The following is a 21,712-nucleotide window of genomic DNA, read 5'->3' as shown; positions in this document are numbered from 1 at the left end:
GTGTTTACATCAGTCGTGGCTCCACATGTGTTTTGACCCTCTATACCGCACACAAAGCAACGGCGCAGCTCCAGCACAGCTACCAGAGCAGTTTGCGGACACTTTAGTCAGTGCTCGCATTTATACGAGCCGCCCTGCATCCCAGAAGCGGCTGCCAGAGTATGTGAGCGGAGCGGAGTGGGAGCGGAGCGTGGAGTGGAGCGGTGTGTTTTTGAATGGAGGGAGGAGCGGATTTTTGAAAAGTCGGAGCGTCGTGGTTTTCACTCGCTCCAAGAGCGCTCCACCACCGCTCCATCATGAGTACAATTCATGCCAACGGTCCGTAATATAACTGCATATTAAGCAAGAATTCACATGTTAAACATGTATAGCTAGCTTGATAGAGATGGATCACTCAAATCAGAAATAATGTGAATGCTATAATGACGGCAATGGACATGAGCGGTAAATTAAAGTTCACAAGGCATTAGTTTGTTCCTTCTAGATGCTGAATATTTTCTGGTGAAAGCATGATTTAAACAGGTACAACACTTATTCACATGCAATCGCTCTGTCAAAAATGCATTAAAACAAATGTAATGGTATCTGAATTCGAATGAGCAGAAATCTGTAGGAAATGCAGTGATCCGTAGGTAAAATAGCTGACTGAAAATGTATTTTTATTTTCATTACAAACTTTGCACTGCATAAAGCAGCAGTTATACTCTTTTAATGCTGACAATGTTATTAGCTTTGTATGTGGTAGGAATAAAGTTTGCACTCTAGGTGTTCCAAACTCTCCTGTTATTTTATTTTAGTATTTTTTATTTTAATATATATTATGAACAGGACCGTTATATTTCAAACATTATTTCAGAATTTTTTTTGATGCGGAGCGATGTTTCTGATATCAGTGAGCGAGGAGTGGAGCGGGAGCGGGAAATTGTGAACCCATACTCTGGCGGCTGCCAATGCTACAACTCTAAAGTTAGGTGAATCCCTCACCTAGTCTCTCCCCAGCTGCCAACGATTCGAATTTCGGTAGATGGGATTTTTTTGAAAGATAATTTAATGGACTGCGTTGTGACATAATAGCATCCAGAAAAAAACCCGCTGTAGTCCAAAGGGATTTTAAAAAAAAATGAATCTCCTTTTGGAGTGGACTTTGAGGTTTGTAACTTTGTAGATGTTTTTATGCCCAAACATACACACCAAACACTGGCTTAAATTCAAAAAGCGAAAAAGCATAATTAAGCTATCTCAGTTTAATATGCTAGGACAACTATAAGTTAGTCATAAATTGGTTTGTCTGAGTGACCTGACCAGGATTTTTCATTTGAGTGAGCTGTTCTTTTAAATACACTGCAGGCATGATGGCTCTGTTCCTCGTCTGTCATGTCTAAACTCTGAAAACAGATGCTTGTCGTGTTGTGTAAGTGCTGTAATTTTCAGCAGCAGAGCTGTTACATTGTTCGCATCGTATGGATTGCATTGGAAGAGCTTTGAAAAAAACTTCAGTTCTTTTTAACTAGGGTTATCAGAGGAACCATCATTTCAAACAGAAATTGCATCCAGTGAGATTTAAATGGTTTAATACAAGTAAAAAACAGAAAATTCTATTTAAAATATTCATGAAATGTTTTCCATTTAAATAAACAAATGGATCTCTATTTTATTGTTTTCATTTACATTCACTCATATGATAATAAACTGCAATATTTACCTACATATATGCTTTAACAGTTTCGCTACACCCTTGCAAAGGGGTCATTCACCAGAAAATGAAAATTCATTTATCTTTTACTCACCCTCAGTCTTTAGGGCACGTATGGGCAAATAAAAACATTACGTTATTCACAATACCAGCAAAATCATTGCAAATGGTCTTGTAATAATTATTTTAGATGTATGTAATTATTAACTCCAGATGGCACGTAATTGGTCACAGTTTTGCAGAGTCAATATCCTTCATGTATCTGGGCAGATTCTTAATTCCCATATAGGTTCTTCCTCCTCAGATCATTTCTCCCCTCCCTGTTCACCGTGACGTCTGTTTTCTCAGCAAAGGCCTTTGTTCCTGCTTGTATGCATTTCCTGTCTTTGAAGTGTGATATGGCCTTGGGTGAGGCATTTGAATGCAGGATTCAACTGATTATGCTTGCATTCGCATAGGTAAAACACTGTATGTAATCAAACTCAGCTCATTGTATTTTCGTTGCTCTGAAAGGATAATGGCACGGCGAATGAGCCAACGTGCCCGTCTCGCTTTGGTGGAGCAGAAATCTGATTTTGAATTCTGATTGATCATTGAACATTACTCATTCCGCTCTCTCTGCTCTCCAGGCCTATGAACCACCACATTCACAGGCAGTATAAATATGCCAGGGAGTTTCATTCTGCTCTCTCATGTTTTACCTGGGTGAGCAATGTAATTCTCATGGGGATTCACCAAATAATAAAAAAAAAATGGTGTCATATCTTCTTAATGTTTTGTCTCAGCAAAGAAAAGTGCTACAGTTGGGACTTTCCTTTTTTGTGCCGTAGACTCATTTCGTCTCACTGTGAAAGAAAGCGAGAGATAACTTGCTGAAAAATGGAATACGTACTCAATAAAATGTATTGTACTTTGTCTTATAATTTTCTTTATGTTCCCTCTGCGGCGATATTCCTGCTGTTTGAATGCTAAACCAATTGTCTTCAGAATTAGCTTTCATCTCGCAAACAGAACAAAGGTGTCAGCCATAAGATAGCACTTTCATCACAGAAATTTTAAGAAAAATTGTCAAAATTGAGCAAATGCATTCAAAGCCTTTCTGTCTGTGGGTGTGATTAAGTTCCTGAGCCTTTTGTTTGATGTTGACAGCTCCGTTAATTATGCAAATCAAAGACGGCAGATGTAATTTAACATGCCCTATGATCATTTGAAACATGACCCAGTAGTTACCATTGTATGTTATATACAAATAAATGAATATATTTTTGCTACTGATTTCTTGTGCTGAGCACTTCCATCAAGTGTAATGTAGCATTTATGAAGTATGCAGAATTATGTTAAAATCTGCTTTGAAAATAAGATCATCAAAACATTAGAGTCTTGTGTAATGTTATTAGATCTGAAGTATTTATATCAAATCTTTTAAATGAAGATTGCAATTAATCAAAAATTCCTTTCTGTTATATCATGCCCTGGTGATTAACTTTCATAACTTTGATTATGACTTTGAGTTTTCAAAAATGCTGAACAACAAATTAAATAATCCTTTACATAACTGAAAACAATATGGGTCATTTTGAAATGCGTGGGGATGATGCGTGATGCGTTTTTGCAAGAGCTCTTTTAAAAGTGAAATGTTTTGAAATGAAGGTCGGGGCAATACATCAGGAAACAGTTTTACTTTTAATTAAAAAAGTAGATTATAACTTTGAATGTGAGAAGTTTTCTTCATCTTCACGTATTCTACAAAGTTTACGAATGAATTTGTGTTTCACTAGCAGTTTTTTATAGAATGAGTTTAAGTTTGAGAATGAGTTTTCATAATGTACAGTCGTGGCCAAAAGTTTTGAGAATGACACAAATATTAGTTTTCACAAAGTTTGCTCAACTACTTTTAGATCTTTGTTTCAGTTGTTTCTGTGATGTACTGAAATATAATTACAAGCACTTCATACGTTTCAAAGGCTTTTATTGACAATTACATGACATTTATGCAAAGAGTCAGTATTTGCAGTGTTGGCCCTTCTTTTTCAGGACCTCTGCAATTCGACTGGGCATGCTCTCAATCAACTTCTGGGCCAAATACTGACTGATAGCAACCCATTCTTTCATAATCACTTCTTGGAGTTTGTCAGAATTAGTGGGTTTTTGTTTGTCCACCCGCCTCTTGAGGATTGACCACAAGTTCTCAATGGGATTAAGATCTGGGGAGTTTCCAGAACATGGACCCAAAATTTCAACGTTTTGGTCCCCGAGCCACTTAGTTATCACTTTTGCCTTATGGCACGGTGCTCCATCGTGCTGGAAAATGCATTGTTCTTCACCAAACTGTTGTTGGATTGTTGGAAGAAGTTGCTGTTGGAGGGTGTTTTGGTACCATTCTTTATTCATGGCTGTGTTTTTGGGCAAAATTGTGAGTGAGCCCACTCCCTTGGATGAGAAGCAACCCCACACATGAATGGTCTCAGGATGCTTTACTGTTGGCATGACACAGGACTGATGGTAGCGCTCACCTTTTCTTCTCCAGACAAGCCTTTTTCCAGATGCCCCAAACAATCGGAAAGAGGCTTCATCGGAGAATATGACTTTGCCCCAGTCCTCAGCAGTCCATTCGCCATACTTTTTGCAGAAGATCAATCTGTCCCTGATGTTTTTTTTTTGGAGAGAAGTGGCTTCTTTGCTGCCCTTCTTGACACCAGGCCATCTTCCAAAAGTCTTGGCCTCACTGTGCGTGCAGATGCGCTCACACCTGCCTGCTGCCATTCCTGAGCAAGCTCTGCACTGGTGGCACTCCGATCCCGCAGCTGAATCCTCTTTAGGAGACCATCCTGGCGCTTGCTGGACTTTCTTGGACGCCCTGAAGCCTTCTTAACAATGCAGTGGAAAGTTTTTTTCGGGATTAAGTTAATTTTCATGGCAAAGAAGGTCAATGCAATTCATCTGATCACTCTTCATAATATTCTGGAGTATATGCAAATTGCTATTATAAAAACTTAAGCAGCAACTTTTCCAATTTCCAATATTTATGTAATTCTCAAAACTTTTGGCCACGACTGTACACTCCGGTGTACCATTACAACAGGGGGAAAACTATTTTTATCAGAGCTATTAGATGCTTTAAATGAACTTTTGTGGATCATAAATAGCCTTGCATGAAAAGTAGACTGTTTTAAAGGGTTAGTTCACCCAAAAATTTAAATTGTCATTGAATACTCACTCTGATGTCGTTTCAAATGCATAAGACCTTCATTCACCTTTAGAACACAGTCATTGAGTTCACGAAATGCGCAAGACCTTCATTCACCTTTAGAACACAGTTGTTGAGTTCACGACAGTGCATGGATTGTTGTGCTCTCATAAACGCATGCCGAAGACTGGCACGCAAGAGGAGAAATTATATAAAATCTTTTTTTTTCATTGCACAAAAGGTTTTCTTATTGCTTTATAAACTTACAGTTGAACCACTGATCTCACGTGGACTATTTTAACAGATTGGATAGGATAAACTTCATTTGTCCCAGAGAGGAAATTTGTCTTGGGCAAAGTACTACAGCATTGCTCTAAGCAAACAATAATAATAATAAATAAGACAAATAAAACAAATAAAACAATTAAGAACATACAGTGTTTACAAAATAAGACCGTTTATAGGTATAAAATATTAAATATGTAAAGCACAAAACACTGTAAGGTGCTAATATGCCACAGGTGCATTGTTCTTGGTAGAGTTCAACAGTTTTATCGAGGCAGGAACAAAATGAAAGCTTCAGTCTATTAGTTTTACACATTGGCATTCTCTGTCTCTTTCCCGATGGTAGCCTCTGACACAGTGCCTTGCAAAAGTATTCGTACCCCTTCGTTTTTTTTCACATTTTGTTTTGTTGCAGCATTATGTTAAACTGCTTTAAATTAGTTTTTCCCCACATCAATTCCATACACCATAATAATGACAAAGCAAAAAACAGATTTGCAAATTTTACAAATTTATTAAAAATAAAACACTGAAAAAAGTACATTGCATAAGTATTCATACCCTTAACTCAGTATACAGTTGAAGCACCTTTACAGCCTCAAGTATTTTTGGGTATGATGTGACAAGCTTTGCACATCTGCATTTGGCAATTATCTGCCATTCTTTGCCTCACCTTTTCACCTCTCAAGCTCTGTCAGCTTGGATGGGGGCTGGCAGACATTTTCTAGAGTCCTAGTTGTTCCAATCGTCTTCCATTATGGATAATGGAGGCTACATGCTTCTGTGAACCTTCAGTGCAGCAATTTTTTTTTTCTGAACTCTTCACTAGATCATTGCCTTAACGCAAGTCTGTCACTGAGCTCTAAAGGCAGTTATCTTGACCTCAGTAGAGATGCACCGATCGATCGGCATCCGATCGCAATCGACCGATAGGGGCGCTATCGGTTTTGATCGGAGTTCTCAAAATAGATCAGAGCAGGCCGATCAGATGACGTTTACAACAACAAACAGCCGCCAGAGCACGCATTCCCACTTCTCAGACTAGGGTCTCCCAATGGGCGTGGCTGTCTCTACCAAAGAGTATAGAAGTACTCTTTGTCTCTACAACGCATTAACACTGAAGATGACGTCGCCGGTGAGGGGATTTCCTCCCCTCTGGTCTATGCATCCCTGCCTCTGCTGAATTATTTTTATCCACGGTGGGGATAAAACGTCCCGCGAAGCCGCTCCTACGTCCCGATCTAAATCAAATTATTTGCAATACGCGCTTTAAAGTCGTCTAAATCAAATGATTCGCCATACGCGCTTTGAAGTTGAACGTACTGAATCAAATGATTCGCGATCCGATTGGAGCGCTTCAAAACAGTGAATCTTTTTGCGACGCAGTGGTTTACTGATTCTGAGTTTCCAAAAAGCTCCGTTGATACTTTGCTCACCTTCTCTATAAAATGTATTCGTTGTTTGAAATTAAACCATTACTATTAATACAATGTTTTTATTAAATTGTGATCACATAATACAGCTTCTGTCATATTAAAAAAAATTCATGACCTGACACTCATTATCTGGTTCTTGCCTAAAAAGACGGGTATAATGCGCGTTGTTAACAGATTACAGTAACAGTTTGGTCAACCTCTCCCTATGGAGAGAGAAAAAAAAGTTTCTAAAAGCATCCCCCCCTCTGTTTTTTTTCACAAATTGCACCCTGTATATGTATATGTATGTGTATATGCATATGTATGGCATATTTATTTTATTTTTCCACAAAAAGCTTGTTGCTAAACTCTAAATTGTGATTTTAAGAAAGAGCCTCCTGAGAGTTAAATGTTTATTATGGTGCACATGTGTGTTTTGCACATAATCATTTTTTTATTTTAAGATTTAACTCTTTTATTAGATTTAACTTTTTCCACAGAAAAACTAAGGTTCATAGTTTACAAATTGTGTCAGCTCTAAAAGAGTGAAATGTTGTGTTGTACATAATTACTGCCAAAAGACAGTTTAAGATAGTAAGCAACACTTACTCTATGTAAGCTGAGTCCAAGTTGTCTATGAGAGTCTTGAGAGTGTTCAATATTGAAATTTGCCTCAGCCTGCAATAAAACTGGTCAATTCATGATACTTTCTCATTTCCTACTTTTTATACTAATAATACAATGTCAATGTTTGTACATGAGACAACAATATTGAAGAATTTATGGATTTGACGCTGTGATCGGTAATATCGGGATCGGCAGATACTGCTTTTGGTGATCGGTGATCGGTGATCGGCCCCCAAAATCCAGATCGGTGCATCTCTAGACCTCAGAACTTGGTTTTTGCTCTGATTTGCATTTTCAGCTGTTAGACCTTTTCTGAGAGGTGTGTGCCTTTCTAAATCAGACTCATTCAAATGAATTTGCCACAGTTTAACTCCACTCGAAGTGTAGTAACATCTAGAAGCAATATGAATGCTCCTGAGCTAAATTTCGAGTGTCCCAGAAAAGGGTATGAATACTTATGCAACGGGATCTTTTCAGTTTTTTATTTCTAATAAATTTGCAAAGTTTTGTGCTTTGTCATTGTGGTGTATGAGATGTAGATTGATGAGGTAAAAAAAGTAACATAAAGCAGTTTAACATAATGCTGCAACAAAACAAAATGTGAAAAAAATGAAGGGTATGAATACTTTTGCAAGGCACTGTATTCGCTAAAAAGAGGATGTTTGGAATCAGCACTGATATTTATTGCTCTTCTCATCACTGCCTATTTGTATAAAGTCTGTATGGGCTCGTATTGTTTTATTTCTATGATGTCTTATCGTTTTATTCCTAAAGATGTCCTTGCTACCGTTCTGGGCCTCGAATGTGGTAGATCCATTGCTACCTTTGCAGGTTAAGAAAGCTTTCAGATTTAATCAAAAATATCTTAATTTATATTCCAAAGATGAACAAAGGTCTTACGGTTTTGGAACAACATGAGGGTGAGTCCTTAATGACAGAATTTTAGTTTATGAGTGAATTATTCCTTTAAAGACACTATCTGTTTTCTAAATCCACATGAATAATTGTGAACAATTTATTCATGATTTTTTTTTTTACCTTTTTGACAGTTTTTAATAAAATGTCTTAACTTGGTAGTTTGGTGAAATTACAGACTTTTCCGCCCCCACAATCCAATCTCTCATTCAGATCCGCCTTCATTTTTTGAGTGAATAGCTCATAACATAAAATTCTAACATTAAGCAATGGATAGAACCAAGTCTCTACTTTTTTGACCTGATGATTTGTTATACTCAATATTATATCACAGTATGCAAGAGGGTCACTACTTCAGTCTCATCTCAACTTTAAACACCTCAGTGTAAAACAATCATTTTAACTTGTCTTACCTCTGAGATTTTGATTTGCTTGACTGTCTAACAATTAAAATCACAATTGACATAATCTGTTGAATTAATATATGATTAATTGAAAATAAAATTATTTTAAATACCTGCCAAAATTAATATTTACTTGTCTGTCACCCCATACAAAATGCATTGCTAGAAAATATACAGTCAGATTCTTGATTAGATGCACTTATGTCATTGAAGAGTAATTAAAATAAATAAACAAATTATTAAATAAATAAAATAACACAGAGAAAAAACACCCACAAAGAAGTTATGATTTATTCATTTATTTATTTTATTTTTTTACATTAGATTTCAAATTTATACTGCCATTGAAAGTTTGGAATCAGTACAGTTATAAAGGACGACGGAGATGAGGATCCAAATGCTAGCTTTATTGACAGATCGTGGTAAACAGGCAGGGTAAAAAACACTGGCAAAACAGGAACATCCAGGGCAAGACAAAAGCGTAGTCCAATGAGCGGGCGAGGGTCAAAATCCAAGAGGGCAGTCCAAAGTAAGTAATAAATGAAAACAAAACAAAGAAACAAGGCAAAACTATGACTAAGACTTGAAACAGAACCAGGAAATGACTATGAAACACAGAAACTAGGAAACCAGGGAAAACGCTTGGTAGAGTTCGCAGGAGCAAAATAATACTTTGCAAATTCCAGTTTGGCATGGCCCTCTTTATATGGCTGCCAAACAGGAAGCAAACAGCGAAGCAGCAGAGGGATCAGCAACAGTCTGTACTGGCCTGGCGTAACAAGTACAACTTGTAATGTTTTTTTTTTTTTTAAAGAAGTCTTTTATGCTCATCAAGGTTGCTTTTATTTGATCAAAAGTACAGGAAAAATAGTAATATTGTGAAATGTTATCACAATATAAAATATTTTCTCATAAATTATACTTTAAAATATAATTTATTCCTGTGGTGAAAAGCTGAATTTTTATCAGCCATTACTCCAGTCTTAAGTGTCACATGATCCTTTAGAAATAATTTTAATATGCTGGTTTATTATTAGAATTATATTCACAACATTTTTTTTAAACCTGTGATACAGTATTTCTTTCAAAATCCAAATCTTTTCTAACAAATTAAGTCTTTACTATCATCTTGACTAACAGTTTCTTGCTGAGTAAAAGTATTCTTTTTTAAAAAAAAAGAAACTTTTGAACAATAGTGTAGATTGTTAGAAAAATTTCTATTTTAAATAAATGTCGTTTTTTTTTTTTTTACTGTATTTTTGATAAAAGTTCCAACAAAAATACTAAGCAGCACAACTGTTTCTAGGAATGATAATAAATCAGCATATTAAAATAATTTCTAAAGGACCATGTGACACTGAAGACTGGAGTAATAATGCTGACAATTCAGCTTTAATTAAATTATTATTAAAATTAAATTATTTAATAGTTATATTATTAAAAAAGAAAAACGTTATTTTACATCAAAATGATATTTCACAATATTATTTTTTATTTTCTGTATTTTTGATCAAATAAACGCAGCCTTGATGAGCATACGAGACTTCTTTTTAAAAATCTTACTGCTCCCAAACTTTTGAACATCAGTCTAGGAAATAGGGTTGCTAGAATTTTACACCTTGCAAACATAATTATGAATTATAAATGACTCACTTAATTGTGTGATATATTTTGTCCTCTTGAGGTGGATGATCAGCATTTTGTGAAGGTTAAGTGTCCATTTGCTGAAAATGAAAATTAGCTTTTATTGGACTTTTCAGGCCCTTTTTGTGCCCTATTCATCTGGTGCTAGTAGATTTCTTTTTTTTTTAAATGCCTGTCTTTCTCTCTTACTTTAAAATGATTTTGTTGTAGGAAACCTGAGGATTTGTCCAGGGAGGTGATACAGATTCAACAGCGAGAACTGAACCTGAAACAGCAGAACTACACACTCAATAGCAGGTAAATACACACATTCACATGCACTAAAAAATATAGATCACTGACTTTGGGTCTTAAATTGTGACTCATCACTCATTGATTTTAAGAAAGTTGTCTGGAGGTAACTCTGAGACTTTAACACTGCAGTTCCAAAGTTATTTCTTTTATATCACAGATTTGATTGTAGGTATGAACTGAAGCAATTTCAGATTAAATATTTGATATAGTCGAACCCCGCTGTCACTGCATGATTTGTAAGATTTGACATCCTCTGTAACAATTGAGATGGACAGTCTCTATTGAACCTTCACTCGTGAGCGACAGCTCTACTCCAGGGCGTGTGATCTGTCCCTCCAGCGATAGATTGGGACAGACTCTCTCTCTCTCTTTCAAACGACACTCTACGTGGGTTCATGTCTGTTTTTCTGCTTAAAAATGTCATTATTTGACAAGGCCTCTAATGTGGGTCTCTTTTCATCCTGTGCCGTTCTTTCAAAGGCAGTAATGGGGTCTTTTCTTGAGTTTTGCCGGCCAGCATTAGCCGATCTCTTTGAAGCTCTTTCAGTCTATCTTGGTCTCTCCCTCTCTCTAATTGTCAGACGGTAATTGGTCGATGGGAGTTGGTGCGTGTCGGCGCTGCGCGGCTCGTCACTTGAGCAGTCAAGTCAAACGAAACTCTGACAATATCAGATCTCACTAATGAGCTGAGTGTTGAGATTGGGCTAATTATGAACTATGATGTCGTCTAAAACAGTTTTGCAAAGTAATGAGTCTGCTGTCATTTCTTCAAGTTCTTCTTGGAAGAAGTTGGGGCTGTCTTGTTCTTTCCAGAACCTTTTCTTTTTATTGATGACTTATTAATGTGTTTCTATCAGATATGGGCCTGTTATTTGCAAAGCAACTCACCTCTGGTGAGTGGAGGCTGTCGAGTGTGTGAAAAACAATACTTTTTGTTAATCTTTGGTTCTTGTTGTTAATTTCAGACAGAACTTGAAGTAGATTTGGATCAATGTCCTATGACATTTTGCTTTCAAATCAGCAATTGCCTGTGGTACTGCAGTAGTAATACCCTGGCAACAATTAAACGAGGGGTGTCAATACATTTCAATAATTCAGTGTCAATAAATCACAATGTACAAATCAACTATTTTTGTTGATGCATTTGGATAACACGTAGCAGATGACTTTACAGTAATTGCATGCATTAATATACCATAACAGCACACAAGTTACTGTCATAATTTATAATGATGTGACATTGTGACAAATATGAAATATTTGAACCACTTCCAGGGTTATAAGACAACTTTCTGTCTATTTAAATTGGGAAATACTGAACTCATATTTTTAATTACATATTTTGTATCAGGAATAAAATCTAACATGAACTGTCTTCTAGATATTGTTTCTTGCATCCAAATAGCACAAAAAAAAGGTCAATATTTATGTGGGTCGCTTGGGTTTCTATAGGAACCTGAGCTGCAGTGATGCAATGACTTCTTATATTTATATAAAAGAGTACTTTGAGTACAATGGCTCCTGAAGTAGGGCAGGGCAATATAGCAAAAAAAACGATTTTTCCATATTTTGATTATATAAAATCATATATTTTGCGATTAGGGCAGGATGATATGGCCAAAAAAATGATAATGATCAAGTTTTTCCTATAATTCGATGTTGACATTATGACAATCTCTGTTGCTCCTAAGTGAAAATTGTAGAAACCAGACCATTAATTGTGGTTTTAAATTGCTCTTTATGGTCAGAACATGACAAACACTTCTCGTTTTTGAGTTCTTTACACTTTTTCAGTCGTTTTTGATAGAAGAATTAATTTCTTAGTTTCTGCATGTTCTAATGAGTGATATTGTTACAAATCATGAAACAGGTTTGTGTTAGCTAACTTTAATGCATTTGTTCAGCACAGTTAATATTATACAATTAATATTATTACCTTTTTTGTCGCTTAGAAATGCACATTTGGCAGTAGCTTGAGTTAGGATGAAGATTTACATTTATGGTCCCTAATCAAAAACAGTAACATCTGTAAAAATTGTAACAACCTTCCGACTGTTTGAGTTTAATTCAAATTAACCATTGATCTTCCGCAGTAGCATACATTTAGTTCATGATAACTAGTTAAAACCATGCATATAGCACCTAAATACCATGGTAAAACTGTAACTATATGGCTTCCACCTATTTGTATGAAACGGTAGTCTAAATACATAGAGTATAAATGCACAAACACAGTAGCTTAATCACAAAATACTGTAATTATATTCTGTTACTCCTTTAATACATTTAATACACATCCACATTAATAAAACAATACAATTTGATATGAATATCCCACATTTCTGCCACAATACCATGGTGTAGTTAGTGTTACTCTAGTAAATGATGGCAGTTCTGATTGTATCGTTGTGCACAGTGTTTCTCCTGTTTGCCAGTGTTGTTTCATCTGGCCTTAAACTAGTTTAATTAACAGAGTCATTTGTTCTTCACTGAATTCAAGTGCTTCAGAATGGATATTACAGCACTGTTTAGTGATCGCGTGACCAACACTTATCAGCAAGTAAGCACGAGTAAACACATCTGAACGCATCCGCTTGTGGCACATAAACATATCAAACATTTAACATTCTTGTTATTGTTTTATCAAGGAAAATTGTATTACAATAATTATCGTTATCGTTTTATCGCCCAGCTCTAATTGCAATATTGCTAAGATTCAATCTATTCCTATTCAATCTATTCAATCTCAGCCGCCATAAAGTGTGTTGAAGCTTCTTCAATTCATAGCAATACAAGTGCACCGTCTTTATATCTATACAGCCTTTGGCTGCACCTTTAGCGAATGAGCCACTTTGCTACATGAAGGCTGGTTATTCTGATGATATGCATTTCCAGCAACATGTTGGATGCATGTTTATAGGTGAATTTTGTCCTAAATAGGCTGCAATATGCACCAGACCATAATCAATATGGAGGACGTACCCTCAGCTGTTTTTGTGATCATTTTCATACCTTTAAATAGAAGTGCAGTGGCTGTGAAATATTTCCGTAATGGAATAATGTGATGGACCGTAAAATCACCCTCGTTCTATTGTAATGCAAGTGCTTATAGCAGCCTTACATACATGTGTTTGTGTGTGTTGGCGTGCATTCATGTGGTTCGCTTGGTTGAATCACTCCATTAAGCTACTCCTTCTATGTTGAGAAACTGGGCCAACTAAATCAATTACCCTATTCACTAACGAATAGAGGCAATTTGCATAATAAGCCTCAGTATGTGCTGAGGTCATATTGATAGGAGACGAGTATGGTTTTGTGATTAGATTGTGCATTATTGTCTTATTGACCCTCCACGGCAGGCCATGATGATTTTCATTACAGCTCAAATTGGGCTGGATAGTTAGCATCTGGAAGAGATGAGAGGAGTTAATCAATTTAGCTATGAGGACACACACATACATACACGCATGCTGACTCGCTCCTGCAAACGCAGGCCCACACAAATTCACCCGCCCTCCTCCTACAAACAAATTTCCCTTGTCAACTACCTCCAGAAAGCACAATTACATCCACCCGTACAGTCTTAGCACTTTCTCTGCCTTTAATCCAGCAGATACGAAGACCCGCACACACTTTTCCAGCACATTTGATGGAATTGAACTCTTGCTGTGGGTAATTTCTCTCACTCTGCAAGGTCAAGTGGAAAAGTGCTCTTCCAGTCAAAGTCTATCTGTATCAAACATCCTTCCTTTATCTCCAGAAGACACATGCGCACACAAACAAACAGCTTCTTTTCATATAAATACGTCCTGCCATTTTGTCTACTGTTTTGATGTCTGTTATTTTATCTTAACAGTGACACCACACAAAAACTGCGCAACAGCAATATCAAAAAAGTGTAAAATTGTATGGAGCTCATATTATGACAAAACTTTTTGAATTTGAATTGTACAAATTTGAATTATTGACAAGTGTCATTTCACAAAACTGAATATTATATGGTATTTAACATAGTTCTGAATTCGATTTTTTAAAACTTGAATATTGAACATTTGAAATTGAACACAACTAAATTTTCAAATCGCAGATTTTCAAATAGACATGTATTTTCAAACAGCAGATTTTTGTTCCGATTTCTAAGACTTCAAATATTCAGTTTTTAAAAATAAAACTTCAAGTTTTCAAGATGAAAAAAAATTCGGAACATCAAATTCAGTGTTCAAAATTCAAAGCGCAGAAATTCAGATCGTACAGAAAGTAGGTCAGAGGTTATGCACAGGGAAGAGTAGATGATCTACGAAAAGTCGAACGAAGCATTTACTGTGACCGAGAGGGGGCATGTTTGGTTCACTTAGGCTAGTTTTGCCGTGGTCACAACATATTAACTCGTGGGAACGTGATAATACGCCGTGGCCACAAGTTATTATTTTGTGGGAACATCATATTAACTCGTGGGTACGTGATATGTCGTGGCCACAAGATGGCAGTGTATACATAGTTACACGGCTTTGCGTAAAACGAAACTGAATGCAAAACGCGCACGCGTATTCAAAGGCAATTTTAATACCCGATGTTTGGAGAGCGACTCCCCAACAAATTAGACTACATACATATCTAGGCTGTTATTAGTATGCGGGCTATAAAAGGTTGTGTTAGTTGTCTATAGCTTTGCATCATACTTGAGATCTCTTGACTTCAGGTTCTGAAAGTTTTGCCGACGAGGAATTTTTACTGGAAGTGCAGATTAAAGGGTGAATATAACATATTTAATTTCGGCTTATTGATAAACTATTACATTTTTATAGTTAAGGAATAAATCATTCACGCAGTTTCATTTGAAACACAATGAACACAACATGCTCATTTATCGTCACAAACTGGGGTAAATACATTAATAAAGTAAAAACTTAATTGGCATAATTGTCAGGCGTTTACAGTATTTGCAAAATATTTTAGCATATTAATAATACTAGCATAATTATACAGAGAGTTAATGAAAGCACTACACGAACTGAAAGGGAAATAAGCATATAAAACAATAAATATAGCCCTAACCAGTTAATATAATTATTATAAAATTAGGCCTATTGTATTAGCCTACTGTTTAATAATAATAATATACAAATATGAAATATAAAGAACCGATCCGTTAACAGGCAAGCGGTGCTCCTGCAGTCAAAATACTGCCACTTACGTCTCTTTGCGTCAGGCGCCGCCAGAGATAAAAATATGTTATGTCCTTTAACCAGATTTTTAACAACAAATAGAACATTTGTCGGTAGTGTTGAAAACGAAGATCATGTAATGTAATTCTCCTAGTATGATCAATCAAAAAAAAAATAAAAAATACAGAGATGTGCCTGACATTAAGACTATTCATGATGGGACTATGAATTATAAATAGAAGAACACATATAGTACATTTCTGTTGTGTTTATTTTTAATGAAATCAAATGTGATCTTGTTGTTTGCAACTATAGCAATGTCTTTCCCAAAACAGCACAAATCACTTCAGGCCTTTTCACACGGGACGCGGCAGTCGCGAGTGTCTATTTTCAATGGGAGCGGCGCGGAGGCGAAGTGCAAGTTTTGCTCCTGCACCCAAAATCCTGCCGCTTCCACGAACACGGAGCTTCGCAGCAGGCGCAGCCAAAGATAATTTTTTTAAAATCTTTTTGTGAGCGGCAGCGTCCGCACTGTGACCGCGTCGCGAACACCGCCTCAACTGCACAAAACGCTTCCACTACAAGAGAAGGCAGCAGCCGCGCGGCGATTCCGGCATGTCATTATCTTTACAAAAAGATCTTGTTGCCATGACATGCATACTCCCACGAGTTAATATGATGTTCCCACGAAATAATAACTTGTGGCCACGGCGTATTATCACGTACCCACGAGTTAATATGTTGTGACCACGGCAAAACTAGCCTAAGTGAACCAAACATGCCCCCTCTCGGTCACAGTAAATGCTTCGTTCGACTTTTCGTAGATCATCTACTCTTCCCTGTGCATAACCTCTGACCTACTTTCTGTACGATCTGAATTTCTGCGCTTTGAATTTTGAACACTGAATTTGATGTTCCGAATTTTTTTTCATCTTGAAAACTTGAAGTTGTATTTTTAAAAACTGAATATTTGAAGTCTTAGAAATCGGAACAAAAATCTGCTGTTTGAAAATACATGTCTATTTGAAAATCTGCGATTTGAAAATTCAGTTGTGTTCAATTTCAAATGTTCAATATTCAAGTTTTAAAAAATCGAATTCAGAACTATGTTAAATACCATATAATATTCAGTTTTGTGAAATGACACTTGTCAATAATTCAAATTTGTACAATTCAAATTCAAAAAGTTTTGTCATAATATGAGCTCCATAAAATTGCATACATTTCAGTACCTGGCGGCAGTCCGCTAAGTGTTAGAAATGCCAAATATTGAGATCAATCCTGCTAGCTGCCCTCAATTCACTGAAAAGCAGAGCTGTACAGTCGTGGCCAAAAGTTTTGAGAATGACACAAATATTAGTTTTCACAAAGTTTGCTGCCCAACTGCTTTTAGATCTTTGTTTCAGTTTTTTTTGTGATGTACTGAAATATAATTACAAGCACTTCATACGTTTCAAAGGCTTTTACGACAATTACATGACATTTATGCAAAGAGTCAGTATTTGCAGTGTTGGCCCTTCTTTTTCAGGACCTCTGCAATTCAACTGGGCATGCTCTCAATCAACTTCTGAGCCAAATCCTGACTGATAGCAACCCATTCTTTCATAATCACTTCTTGGAGTTTGTCAGAATTAGTGGGTTTTTGTTTGTCCACCCGCCTCTTGAGGATTGACCACAAGTTTTAACATCTGGGGAGTTTCCAGGCCATGGACTCAAAATGTCAACGTTTTGGTCCCCGAGCCACTTAGTTATCACTTTTGCCTTATGGCACGGTGCTCCATCGTGCTGGAAAATACATTGTTCTTCACCAAACTGTTGTTGGATTGTTGGAAGAAGTTGCTGTTGGAGGGTGTTTTGGTACCATTCTTTATTCATGGCTGTGTTTTTGGGCAAAATTGTGAGTGAGCCCACTCCCTTGTATGAGAAGCAACCCCACATATGAATGGTCTCAGGATGCTTTACTGTTGGCATGACACAGGACTGATGGTAGCGCTCACCTTTTCTTGTCCGGACAAGCCTTTTTCCAGATGCCCCAAACAATCGTAAAGAGGCTTCATCAGAGAATATGACTTTGCCCCAGTCCTCAGCAGTCCATTCGCCATACTTTTTACAGAAGATCAATCTGTCCCTGATGGTTTTTTTTTGGAGAGAAGTGGCTTCTTTGCTGCCCTTCTTGACACCAGGCCATCTTCCAAATGTCTTGGCCTCACTGTGTGTGCAGATGCACTCACACCTGCCTGCTGCCATTCCTGAGCAAGCTCTGCACTGGTGGCACTCCGATCCCGCAGCTGAATCCTCTTTAGGAGACGATCCTGGCGCTTGCTGGACTTTCTTGGACGCCCTGAAGCCTTCTTAACAATGCAGTGGAAAGTTTTTTTTTTCGGGATTAAGTTAATTTTCATGGCAAAGAAGGACTATGCAATTCATCTGATCACTCTTCATAACATTCTGGAGTATATGCAAATTGCTATTATAAAAACTTCAGCAGCAACTTTTCCAATTTCCAATATTTATGTAATTCTCAAAACTTTTGGCCACAACTGTAGAATTTATTTATTTATATATATATATATATATATATTAGGGCTGTCAAAAATAACGCGTTAATAGCGCGTTAACGCAAATTCATTTTAACGGCACTAATTTTATTAACGCGCGATTAACGCAGCGCACATTTTCTGTTTGACCCACTACGTAGCCCATAGTTAAAGAAATGGATGCACAGTGTTGCCAACCTAGCGAAAAGTGTCTAGCAACAATACATAAACACATAATTGGACAAACCTAATATAGTCTCTCCGGTTTTACTGAACGAGCGTGAGGTCTCCCAATGCACGCGCACCTCCCTCTCTTTATATCTGCGTCTGCTCTGTTCAGCGAGCGGCAGAGGAGCAGCGCTTTCAGTTAAAACAGATGTTATGTTCATTCCAGTGCTTGAAGTGGGCCGGTACGCAGGCACTTCTGTATTTTATCCTTTTGCGTACTTGCACTTTTTCATGCGTACCGGCACTTCTGGCATATTTAATGAATGCAAGCGGAGTCGGTGTACGTTAGAATTGGTGCTGTGGAGTTGATGCGTAAAGCCACATACAATTATGCACGCGAAAACGGCGTATTATATGCACGTCAAACACATGCATATCATATGCACGCCAAAGTTAATTTCAGCTTATAAATAGCACGCCAAATAGAAACAGAAAGTCGTGCTAGTGTGCATTTTCATGAGACCAGGCTCTCCAATCAGTACATTATAACCAAAACAATACATTAAAAAAAAGAAGCAGGTTTTTGCGATCACATAACTTTAAATGAGTAAACTCCTAAAAAGTCAAAGGATCCTGAAGGAATTCAGACAGGAAGTTAAAAACAACGATAATAATGCAGGGAGTGACTTATGTCCAGATGCCGGTAAATGATTCTTTTCAGTGATTGAATCATGATCATAATTCAGGATTTTTTTTTTTCAGTTATTATTTCATATTACTTTGGTTGTCTGATAACAAAAATACTTAATCAAAACAATGGAAACAGTTTTGTTGAGAACTTGGCTGCATCAGATTACAGTATGTGGGCACCGAGAGGCAAAGAAATGTAATAATAAATGTAGATTTTGCTTGTTCAGAAGAAGTGAGCTGCCCTGTCCGGCAAATAATATAAACAAGCTTGTGGAAGTAAATTGCTCAGTGCAAAGAAAGAGAAGTAATGGGAACCTGGTGTTTCTATGTTCTTTTTTTCATGTGTCTAATAGACATGAACAAGTTATTTGAAAAACATCTATGACATTTGAAACAAGTTAGTTTTCATGTCGAGTATGGTTTCACTGATAATAAACACATATTTGCTTAAAGCATCCATATTTGTCCATGCCAATGTTGATTAGAGTATTAAAAACTTTAAAAAGTATTAATTTAAGGTACATTTAGAACAGATAAAAATATGCGATTAATCGAGTTAACTCATGACAACCATGCGATTAATCGCGATTAAAAAAAATTTAATCGATTGACAGCCCTAATATATATATATATAATTGCTTTGCATACACACATTATAGAAAAATGGTGAACCTGAAAAATGGTAGTTTATTTTTTTTTTTCAAATGAGTCTTCTTGTTATATTCTCTATGGTTATGCATCGGAGGATTATACTTAAAGTTGTGATGAAACATATTGTGAAAAACATTTGAGAGGAAAAACTGTAAGGTGAGGTTTTGTTTCTATCCAATATCTCTTGATTGAATACAAACCTATTCATTTACAAAATGTTCACAATATGTTACACAACATGCATTTAGGAAAAATAACTTATATTTTGTTATCCATATTTATTACAATATTTTAGCCAAATATTGTAATAAATATGGATTAATCACTATCAGACATGCACATTCATTTAACTTCACCAGGGGGTGTTTTCAGGGCTGTTTCTGGGAATTGCTTACGGCTCTCTGTCTTCCACATAACATTGTGCCATTTCCCAGAACGGCCCAGCAACAAAGAGCATATATTCAGCTGTGAACACTCGCAAGGCAGCTTTTATGTTATAAGGAAATGACCTTCCAGGAGATAGAGGATGCAAGTCTTTGTGTTCTCCCCAGAGCTGCTGCATCCTAATGTTATTCTGCTGGTTTCTATCCGTCTCTTTCAGCATTCGTTCTGTGGAGAAGGCCCGCGCTGAGATCCTGCCTGAGATCGCTCAACTGCGCGCCAAAGCTCAAGAAGAACAGAAGAAACGTGAAAACCAGGATTCGCTCGTTCGTCGCCTGCAGAAGAGAGTCCTACTACTCACCAAGGTAAAAAAAAAAAAAAAGTATAAATAAACATTCAGCTACTCTTGTCAAAACAAAAAGGATTCATACTTTGTAAACAACCTATAGATTTCAAAACCGAAGAACTCCTCTGTCCAAAGTGGCTATGTTTCTTGCTAGAATAATAGGTGAAACCAAAAATTGTGTAATGCAAGTGTGCTCACAGTATCAACAACTAAGGAAGTATTTTATCTTTAGAACATTTCGTTATTGGGATAGTTCACCCAAAAATGAAAATTACCACCTGATTTACTCACCCTCAAGCCATCCTATGTGTATATGACTTTCTTCTTTCAGACAAATGCAATCAGATGGTCCTGGCTCTTCCAAGCTTTATAATGGCAGTGAACAGTGGTTGAGATTTAGAAGCAAAATAAAGTGCATAAAGGCCTTCTGAAGTGAATCAGTGTGTTTGTGTAAGAAAAATATTGATATTTAAAACTTAACCATAATCTTTAGCTTCCACTAACTGCCGTATGTGCATACATGAGAGAGTGACAAAACAAATCATCTGTCATGAATTAGAAGTACAAAATAAGGATTTGTAGAGAAAAATGTTGGATTATTTCGATAAGAGGAGACTGATTTTTATTTGCTGTAAACAAAACTTGGTTCTTGCGAGACTACCATATTCTCACCAGAGCTTAAACTTACATGGAAGTTTTAAATATGGATATTTTCTTATACAAACATATTGATTCACTTCCCCCCGGAGCTGTATGGAGTGCTTTTTATGATGGATGGATGCACTTTATTTAGCTTAAATCTCAACAGCCACTCCCTGGCATTATAAAAATTGGAAGAGCCAGGACGTTTTTAACATGACTCTGATTCTATTCGTCTGAAAGGAAAAAAGTCTCATACATCTAGGATGGCTTGAGGGTGAGTAAATCAAGGGGGGATTCTCATTTTTGGGTGAATGATCCCTTTAAGTAGAAAATCATTTTCATTTGATCAAATTAGTGCATTAGAATCATTTCTGTTGGGTGTGCAAACACTTGAACCATCTAACCATTCTTAAAGGTGCCATAGAATGCATTGAGAGAATATTTTAAATTGTTCTCTGATATCTACATAGAAGGTATATGGCATAGGAAGGGGCAAAAAATCTCCAGAAACGGTTTTACAGGTCCATTTACAACCCTAGGATTTGTCCCTAGAATGAAATGCTCTGTTATTGCCTTATTTGGAAGCTTCATGAATATTAATGAGCTCTGCTCTGATTGGCTGTTTCACAGAGCTGCTCAACTCTATAGCTCGCACATGGATAAAAATA

General features: G+C 36.7%; 1 protein-coding gene across 2 annotated transcripts in view; it reads left to right on the top strand.

Annotated features, from left to right (window-relative positions):
- The window catches only part of mad1l1 (mitotic arrest deficient 1 like 1), a 102,322-nt gene that overhangs the window by 11,131 nt on the left and 69,479 nt on the right, over positions 1-21,712 (top strand). For both annotated transcript variants that reach the window (XM_073842928.1, XM_073842929.1), the window contains exons 10-11: positions 10,381-10,467; positions 20,277-20,421. In XM_073842928.1, coding sequence (XP_073699029.1) covers positions 10,381-10,467; positions 20,277-20,421 — 232 coding nt within the window. The remainder of the gene's footprint in view (positions 1-10,380; positions 10,468-20,276; positions 20,422-21,712) is intronic.

This window comes from Garra rufa, chromosome 6 (genome assembly GCF_049309525.1).
Source record: "Garra rufa chromosome 6, GarRuf1.0, whole genome shotgun sequence".
In the NCBI taxonomy this organism is placed as follows: domain Eukaryota; kingdom Metazoa; phylum Chordata; class Actinopteri; order Cypriniformes; family Cyprinidae; genus Garra; species Garra rufa.
The sequence above is the reverse complement of the archived record's forward strand: the minus strand, read 5'-3'. Positions and strand labels throughout refer to the sequence as shown.